The 8,778-nt window shown below is 58.2% G+C and overlaps 1 protein-coding gene across 2 annotated transcripts; it reads right to left on the reverse strand.

Moving 5' to 3' along the window:
- Nucleotides 1-28: 28 nt before the first annotated feature.
- On the reverse strand, nt 29-3,679 carry TPRG1L (tumor protein p63 regulated 1 like). 2 transcript variants are annotated; one of them, XM_019930985.3, is made up of 5 exons: nt 3,365-3,679; nt 3,169-3,263; nt 2,916-3,092; nt 1,935-2,088; nt 29-585 (listed from the first exon to the last, which is right to left on the reverse strand). In XM_019930985.3, exons 1-5 carry the CDS (start codon nt 3,575-3,577, stop codon nt 391-393), a joined length of 834 nt encoding a protein of 277 aa, XP_019786544.2. In that variant the 5' UTR covers nt 3,578-3,679; the 3' UTR covers nt 29-390. The 2 variants fall into 2 exon arrangements, with proteins under 2 accessions (XP_019786544.2, XP_019786545.2); XM_019930986.3 differs by having other exon boundaries at nt 3,169-3,260; nt 3,365-3,678.
- Nucleotides 3,680-8,778: the final 5,099 nt, after the last annotated feature.

An 8,778-nucleotide genomic window follows, 5' to 3' on the forward strand; every position in this document is an offset into this window, starting at 1 on the left:
CTACGTAGCTGCGCTGCTGACAGGGCCATTGCACTGGAATCACGCAACGTTTATTATTAACATGCTCCAGGGCTGGGGTGGGAGGGACCACGGGAAGCCAGATGGAGACCCCAGCGGTGGGGGGCACGGAAACTGAGGTTCTAGGAAGCAGATACCGGCCAGGACGGTGACAGCGACATTCATTCTGCTTTGTCTGGAGCTCACGTGACCAGACGCCCAGTATCCAGCTGAAGTATGTGGTCCATCTGACTATGCTAATCGTGCCCAGACCCCTACAGGTAAGGGGCTCGGACCCTGCCAGCGGCAGTGGGGCTGGCCAGAGGCCTGACGCCCCCAGGGTCCCATCGGCCTGGCTCTCCCAGGGAAGGGACCCGCGTGCGCGTGCGGGGCCTAGAAGCCGATTTTGCCTCTGGTCATGGAATAGCCCAGCTTAGCCTCGTTGTTGATGAAGGACATCAGCCCCACATAGGTCTCGATCAGGAGGGGGCACTCCAAGACCAGCACGCCGCCAGCCTGGCCCGGCAGAGGACTCTCCTTCTGGGCTTTTTTGACAGCTTGGATTAACAGAGCTTTGAAGCCATCCAGCTGTAAAGAGAAGACAGGGAGCTTGATCAGATGATCCCCCACGCGTCTGTGTCAGCCCGTCCCCACCCTGGAGAGACGCCTGCCCAGACGCATCCAGCAGCCCTTGGGCTCATCTCCTCCGCGTCACCCTCCAAGTGTCACACCTCACCTCTGCGCTCACCTGTGACTGGCTACAGCCAGTCCTCACGGGCCTCACTCTGCCGGTCGACGTGGCTTTGCCGTAGTGACCCACCTACTCCTCCCCACCACCCACCAGGCGGTGAGCAGGCCAAGGTGCACAGCTGGCAAGTGGGGGCCTGTCGCCAGTCCTGGACCCGGCTCTCACCACCCCAAGGCCTCCTCTCCTGCTGAGCACGCAGACTGCCCAGCTCTACCATGGGCGGGGGTCACCTGCCACACCCCGAAGCCCTTCTGGGCCCTTCTCCAAGACGACCACAGCCACAGAGGACCCCACCGTAGAGCTACGCTGACCAGCAGCTGCTAACTACACGGGGCTATTTAGACGTAAGTTAACAAACTTTTAAAAACCAAAAGTTTATTTGGGGCTTCCCCAATGGCGCAGTGGTTAAGAATCCGCCTGCCAGTGCAGGGGACACAGGTTCGAGCCCTGGTCCGGGAAGATCCCACATGCCGCGGAGCAACTAAGCCCATGCACCACAACTACTGAGCCTGTGCTCTAGAGCCTGCAAGCCACAACTACTGAGCCCACGTGCCACAACTACTGAAGCCTGCGTGCCAAGAGCCCGTGCTCTGCAACAAGAGAAGCCACCACAATGAGAAGCTCATGCACCACAGTAAAGAGTAGCCCCGGGGGCTTCCCTGGGGGCGCAGTGGTTGAGAATCTGCCTGCTAATGCAGGGGACATGGGTTCGAGTCCTGGTCTGGGAGGATCCCACATGCCGCGGAGCAACTAGGCCCATGAGTCACAACTACTGAGCCTGTGCGTCTGGCGCCTGTGCTCCGCAACGAGAGGCCGCGATAGTGAGAGGCCCGCGCACCGCGATGAAGCGTGGCCCCCGCTCGCCACAACTAGAGAAAGCCCTCGCACAGAAAAGAAGACCCAGAACAGCAAAAATAAATTAATTAATTAATAAACTCCTACCCCCAACATCTTCTAAAAAAAAAGAGTAGCCCCGGCTCACGGCAACTAGAGAAAGCCCGCACACAGCAATACAGCCAAAAAAAGAAAAACTAAATAAATAAATTTATGGGAAAAAAAAAGTTTATTTTCTCTGTTTAGCCACTGTTCAAGTGCTCAGCAGCCCCGTGTGGCCACCGTCCTGGGCAGCACAGGCCTGGAACGTTCCCGTCCCACTGGGCGGTGCTGCTGTTGCTGTGTGTGTTCTTACTTGGCACAGAGACGCCGTCTTCTCGTCCATGCCAGCCATCGGGTGCTCTATGAACGTGGTGTACGGCACATTGGTGGACCAGGGGTTCCATCTGCTTATGAAGGACGGGCGGCTCTGCTTGTCCCACTGGATGCGAATCCCAAAACCTTCTCGCCTACCGAGTGGGAAGAAAGGGACCAGACCTCACACAGCAGGCCATGGCGCCCCCGAGCACCTGCTCAGTCGTGGGTGTGAGATTAAAAAGCTGTGCCACCGGTAAAGATAAGACCGATGACATTTCACAACAGTGAAGGGCCCGTGGGGCTTGACGGGAATGGCGTGTCTAATAACGACAGCTTTCAGCACTTTAAAGTGTGACAAACTGAAAGCACTGTCTTAGTTGTGCTAACTAAACGAGTAATGTTTTTCAAGTTTAAATCCTTTTCCCTGAGCATCTTATTGTTGGCCAAAATTTTGAGCTTATCTTAGCTTCCTGAATTCCCTCCCCAAATCTCTTCATCAAAACTCTGAAATATACCGTTTAATTCAACTGAGTATACTGATGGCCAGGTTTCTCATGTTTCAGAAACCTCCCTAACAGATGAAGATCAGCTCTTGAAAACTGGCCATCAAACGTTTCCAAATTTAATCTTCAGTAATATCTGCAAATCAAAGCGACACACTACCTTTTTCTTTTAAAAATTAACCACAACAGAGCTTGAGGTGATAGGTGTAATCCTTTCTTGGCGGGAGTAAAATGCTGAGTGTGGCTCTTATCTGAAGAATACCCACGTCGGGCCTATTTTAACGTACCCTGAGTTCATTTTACTACAAGCCTAATAACTGTCTCTTGTGCCAGAATTCCTTCTAACGCACCCTGTGGGGCACAAGTCACCTGTCTCTACACTCTGTTGCTGTTGAAGCAAGACATTCACTGGAGGCTGGTTTCGGAAGCGCTGACTGGGAGGCCTTGGTGGCGGGCTCTCTGTTCAACACACTTACTTATTGAGCGATTTCGGGGGAAACTGGAATTCTCCGTAGGAGATGGTGTCCACCGCGTTTAAGGCTACCCTGACCACCTGCTGGCACTGCAGGCTGATGAAGTCGTATTTACAGATGAGCAGCGCCTGGTCGGTGATGAGCACCAGCCGCTCCTTTTCGTTGTTCCAGTGATCGACCCTGCGGGCGGCAGCGGTTACTTCGGCGCCCGGGGCGCACAGGCGCCCGGGCCCCTCCCCAGCGCGCGCCCCCTTACTCGGTCAGCAGCCACACCCCCTGGATGTCGCCGTCCTCCACGGGCCGGACCACCATGCGGATCTCCTCCACCGCCTGCTCGATGGTGCCAGGCTGCTGGGAGCGTGCGGGGCGGGCCGGGGGCGGAAGTCACAGGTCACGCCCGCTCGCCCGCTCCGCCCACCCACGCCCTCTCCCGCCCCCGCTCCCAGCCTCACCCGGAACACGAAATACTCCTTGACGCGGGCGCGCCGCGTGGGGTCGTGGACATTGAGCGGCCACAGCGTCTGTCGCAGCGGAGTGCCCGTCCCCAGCCGCCCCCCGCCGCCGCCACCACCGACGCTGCCGCCCGGCCCGACTTCCTCGTCAGCCGCCAGCAGCGCCGTGGGGCTCGTGCCCGCCGAGTCCACCGAGTCCCGCAGCTGCATCATCGCCGCGCCCGCCACCGAGCGAACCCGGACCGGACCCAACTCGGCCGCCGCCGCCGCCGCCGCTGCCGCCTGAGTCGGGCCCTCGGCCCCCGCCCCCGGGCCCGCTCCGCGCTGAGGCCCGCCGCGATTGGCTCCGCCTCGCCAGCCCCGCCTCAGGCTCCGCCTCCTCCCCCCCTCCGGCCCTCGCTATTGGATCGTCCCCAGCTGTCTTCCGCGATTGGTCCTGCCCGCCGCCGTTCACAATCGCTCCCGCCCTTCGCTGCGCCGGAAGAGCGCGCCGCGCGCACGCCCACTTCCTGTTTACGCGTCGAGGAAGGGCGGGGCCCAGGCAGGTTGCCAAGGCGACGCGGAAGGCCCGGGGGAGACGGGAGTCATGTGCCGAGCGCTCCTCCCACAGTAAATCGGGTGCTCGCCCGCCCCCACCCCGCAGGGTGCGGCGGGCTGCTGGGGACGTTCTGGATCCCAGACCTGAGGCACGACGTCCACGCCCCTATATTCAGCTTCGGCTGAAGTGCAGCGGACCTCCGGGATGGGACCCCGGCTCCTACCCAGAGTGACCGCCCCCTGGACTGGGACTCTTTCCGCCCAGGGTGATCGCCCCCTGGATGCGGACCCCTGCCGGGGGAGACCACTTCCCTGGACGCACCTCCTGCCCGGTGTGACCACCACCCGGACTAGCACTCCCCCCAGAGTGTCAACATTGCACAGCAGGGGCAGCGCGGGCTTCGGGGACTGGAGGAGCGGCGGCCCGCGGAGCAGAGCTCTTTCCTGAGCACCCCCGCCTTTCTGACCGCGGGTTCATGGATGGAGCGACGGGGACATGGGCCCAGGGCTGTGCTAAATGCAGACGTGCTCCCCGCGCCTAGGGAGCAGCGCTCCCGACCCTGCTCCACGGAAGGGGACACCGAGGCACGGGGCCTCGTCACTCCATCAAGGGCCGAACCAGGATTCCTTGTTGCTGCCTCTGCTCTTCTTCTCCCGGCACTAGAATTGGATCTTTTCTTGCTCTGAGTGATCTTGCCTGCAGCTAGCGGCACCCTGGGCAGCTGCAGGCCCTGCCAGGGACCTCAGCTCCCTGGTCTTGGCACCCACAGACTCCAGGGCAACCTCATCTTCATCCACCTTGACCCGTTGTCTTGGAGACACAAGGGCTGTATCCATGACAATTTACAAATGTCAGCACCTGTTATCTTCACCCGGTTGGTCACTTTGGCCTTCCACTGCCTCTAGTCACACCCCAGATTACTCCCCCCACCAGAAAGGCTTCTCGACTCACCCCTACTGTATCCATCCTCCAATACTCAGTTTAGAGCCCTGTCCCCAGGAGACACTGCCATTAACTACCCTCACTGCTAGTTCTTTGCTGTTTCATATAATCGTCGGCTCCACGCGTGCCGGGCAACCTGCTCTGTGTGTGTGTGTGTATGTCTGTGTGTGTGTCTGTGTGTGTTTCTGTGCCCTGTTAGGCAATTTCGAGAAGCCAGCTCCTGGCGTATGACTGCGCTTTGGAGTTTATAACCCCTTTCTTAATTCTTTGAATTTCACGAGAGCCCAGGGCTGTAAATGCTCTCTTGTATACATGCTACAGTTGCAGAAACAGGTCTGGAGAGTTCTGCCCAGGTGCCCGAGGCCGCCAGCTGGTGCGGCCGTGCTGATTAGCCAAAGCCCTCCTGGCTTGTGCAGACTTGGATGCCATCCCGGTCTGTGAACAATTGCAGGGTGGCTGGCCTTCCTTCCCAGGACGTCCCTCGAGGGAGGGTGCTGAGCTCTGCACACAGCAGGTCCTCAGCCTCCCCCTCGCTCCTCTACCTGGACGTCAGCAGCCACAGAAACAGGAGGGACGAAAGTACCACAGATACCGAAATAGCTTTGGTACTTTGCTTCCTGGAAAGACTAAGGTCTCAGAGAGGGCTGGGTGTGCAAAAAGAGGCAGCAGCCTGCTTCTAGCCCCCTGGCCTGCTGAGGTGGGGTGGGGACAGCTGCTGCCTCCCCCTGGGGACCAGGGGCCAGGTCACACCCACCTGGGGCCCTGCCCTGTGGGGAGAGGGAGCCCCCTTCTCTGGTAGCCACAGCCCCTGGCTGAGTCTGTTCTGCTGGTTCCCACAGGGTGGGCCTGAGTCGGGCCCCTGAAAGGCAGTCTAAGCCATTTGGGCTTGGGGTGCCCACTGACCCCTCTCCTGAGTCCCCTTATTATAGGGGCTCAGCAACGGCAGCTGGGCATGTGGACTCACGGCAGGGGCTTGAATCCTGGCTCCCCTACTTCTGTCCACTGGACTTGGACACTCATGCTATGTCTGCCTCAGTTTCCTTTTTTTACTGAGTAGGGATGATAATAGTTCCTGCTCCCCCATGGCTGTCGGGAGGAGTCAGTGAGTCAAGACCTGGGTTGTGCACAGCGCCCTGCACAGCCCGTGCCACCTCAGTGTCGGTTGCTAACTGTGGTCATGCTGTTCACTGAGGCTCTGCTGAGGGCCAGGTATATTGCAAATACTGCCTGTGCTCGTGCATGAGGCGCCGTATTACCCCCTTCAACCGAAGAGAAAACAGTCCTAGAGAGCTTGTCACTTTGCGAAGGTCACACAGCTACAGAGAGCAGGGGCCCTGGATTCCAGAGCCTGTGCCCCAGCGCCCACCCTCGCCCTTGTGCCAGTGGCTCCTGGGGGCAGACAGAGGAGAGCCGTCCTCCACCGGATTCGCCGGGAGCCCACGTGGTGCTCACTCATGCTCAGACGCAGTGACGGCACAACTTCACAGCGACCTTGATCAGGGTCATCTCAGCGGAGATGAGAAGGGGGCCACTGGCACAAGGGGCCACTGGCACAAGGGGGCCACAGGGGTTGAGGCTGAAGGCTGGGAGTGGGGAGGGTACAAAGGGGACAGCAGTGATGCTGGCAGGTGGCAGCGGTGTGGGGATGGAAGAGGCCTGGTCATTTTGGCGGGATGGCCAGCCCCCGAGGGCCCTGAATCCGGTACTTAACCTTCCTGCTTCTCTTTCCTCATCTGGAGGGCGGGGATGATGAAACGTGGCTCCCAGGCTGTCACAAGCCTCTGACCAGCTCACATGTGCCAAGAGGACTACCTCGTGCCCTGTGCAGCCCTGGTTCCAGGTGCCCCGTGGGTGTCCGTGGAGTCAAGGATGGGAGTGAGAAACGGGACGAGGGCCCATGAATGGACCTGGCTCCTGGCAGAAGATGAGGGGCTGGAACCTGGAGCCCAGGGGTCGGGGCTCGCTTAGGGCAGGAGGACACCATCTGCTCAGGGACAGATGGAGAGAGCTGAGGACAGTTATGGACAGGTCGGTGTGGGATGCGGATGCAGTGGGGGAGGAGGGGGTACTGAGAGGTTCTGGGACATCCGCTCTCTTCAGGGGGGCTGGGAAGATGGAGCCGGGAATTTGGGTGAGGACGCTTGGTTCAGAGTAGCAGTGATGAGCAAAGAAGCTGATGAGGGCCGGTGTGGGGACCACTGGGCTGCAGGGAGACCTCAGGCACGTTCACAGTGGAGCCTTCCACCTGGCAGCTGGTGGGAGTGGGAGAAACCAGTAGCTAGACTGGTCAAGACTGGGGGTTTGCCGGGTAGCTGTGGTCAGAGGCAAGGGGGAAAGGGGAGGCCAAGATCCCACAAGGGAGTATTTATAGGGGTCACAGATGTTGCCCCACTTGGGAGCTAACGGGCTAGCCCGCCACGGTTTCAGGGATGCTGCAGAAGACACGTGAGCCCAGGTCAGAGGCAGAGGACTGCTGTTCACAGGGAAGCAACGTCCAGGGTGCCAGCGGGTGTCTGGAGGATGCTACCCACGGTGGCCGCATCACAAGAGGGGAACCGGGGGCCTGTGAACAAGCTTGGTCCTCGCCCCTCCAGGTCCCTCTCTGACCAACGGCCCCGGGAAAGGTGGTCAGGGTCTGGTGCCTGCTCCTGGCGTGCCCGGCAGGACGTGCAGGAGTGTCTCCCAGCAGGGTCAACGGGGTGGACCTCGAGTCCAGTTCCTGGTCTGGCGGCAGTGGATCCAACGGGGACTGGTGACCGGGAGAAGGTCATCAAGAGGACATGACTGCCGTTGGCCCTCGAGGCAATTAGAGTGTTGACGAAAATAATCAGTAAACAATCTAATATAGGGATCGACACAGAAAGACAAGTATCATACGATACCGCTTATATGTGGAATCTAAAAAGAATGGTACAGATGAACTTACTCACAAAACAGAAGTAGAGTCATGGGTGTATTAGAAAACAAACTTATAGTTACCAGGGGGAAAGCCTGGGAGGGGGACAAATGGGGAGACCGGGACTGACAAATACACACTACGATATATTAAATAGATAACTAATAAAACCTACTGGACAGCACAGGGAACTCTACTCAATACTCTGTAATGACCGATATGGGAAAAGAATCTAAAAAAGAGTGGATATGTGTAGATGGATAACTGATTCACTTTGCTGTACCCCTGAAACTAGCACAAAATTGTAAATCAACTAGACTCCAGTAAAAAATTTTTTTAAATCTAATATAGGAATAGAAAAGAGTTTTATCTGAGCCAAGCTGAGGACTGTAGCCCAGAAGCAGCCTCTCAGATAGCTCTGAGCAGCAGCTTGGGAGAAGCAGGGTTTTCAGCACAGTTTTATATCTTGTCAGAACAACAACATCAAACACGTCAGGGCTGCATTCCTTCAGGGTTTCAAAACACCAGATCAGCCTGTTCACAGCGAGTCCGGATGGTCTTGGCACCTGGGAAGGGATGCTGCCCGCGTGCCTGAGCTTTTAGTGGATGTGGAGGGGGCGGGGCAGGGAAACTGCAGGTCCACAAACTCAAGAGATAACTAGGCAGAGAACTGAGCATCTGTTCGCTGACACACAGCGCTGGGTGCTGTGCTCGTTTCCTGGGGCTGCGTCCCAAAGTGCCACAGACTGGGAGGCTTCAACAGCAGAAATTTGTCCTCTCACAGTCTGGGGGCCGGAAGTCCAAGGTCGAGGTGTCTGCAGGGCCGCACTCCCCCTGAAACCTGTAGGGGAAACTCTCCTGCCTCTTCCAGCCTCTGGCGGTTGCCGGCATTCCTGGGCATTCCTGAGCTTGTGGGCACGTCACCCCAGTCCCCGCCTCTGTCTCCACGTGGCTGTCTCCTCCCTGTGATTCTCTCTCCTCTTCATGTTGGACTCAGGCCCGCCCTTCTGTCCTCATCTTTTATTTTTTAAAATTAAT

The sequence above is a fragment of the Tursiops truncatus genome, chromosome 1 (genome assembly GCF_011762595.2).
Source record: "Tursiops truncatus isolate mTurTru1 chromosome 1, mTurTru1.mat.Y, whole genome shotgun sequence".
Lineage (NCBI taxonomy): Eukaryota > Metazoa > Chordata > Mammalia > Artiodactyla > Delphinidae > Tursiops > Tursiops truncatus.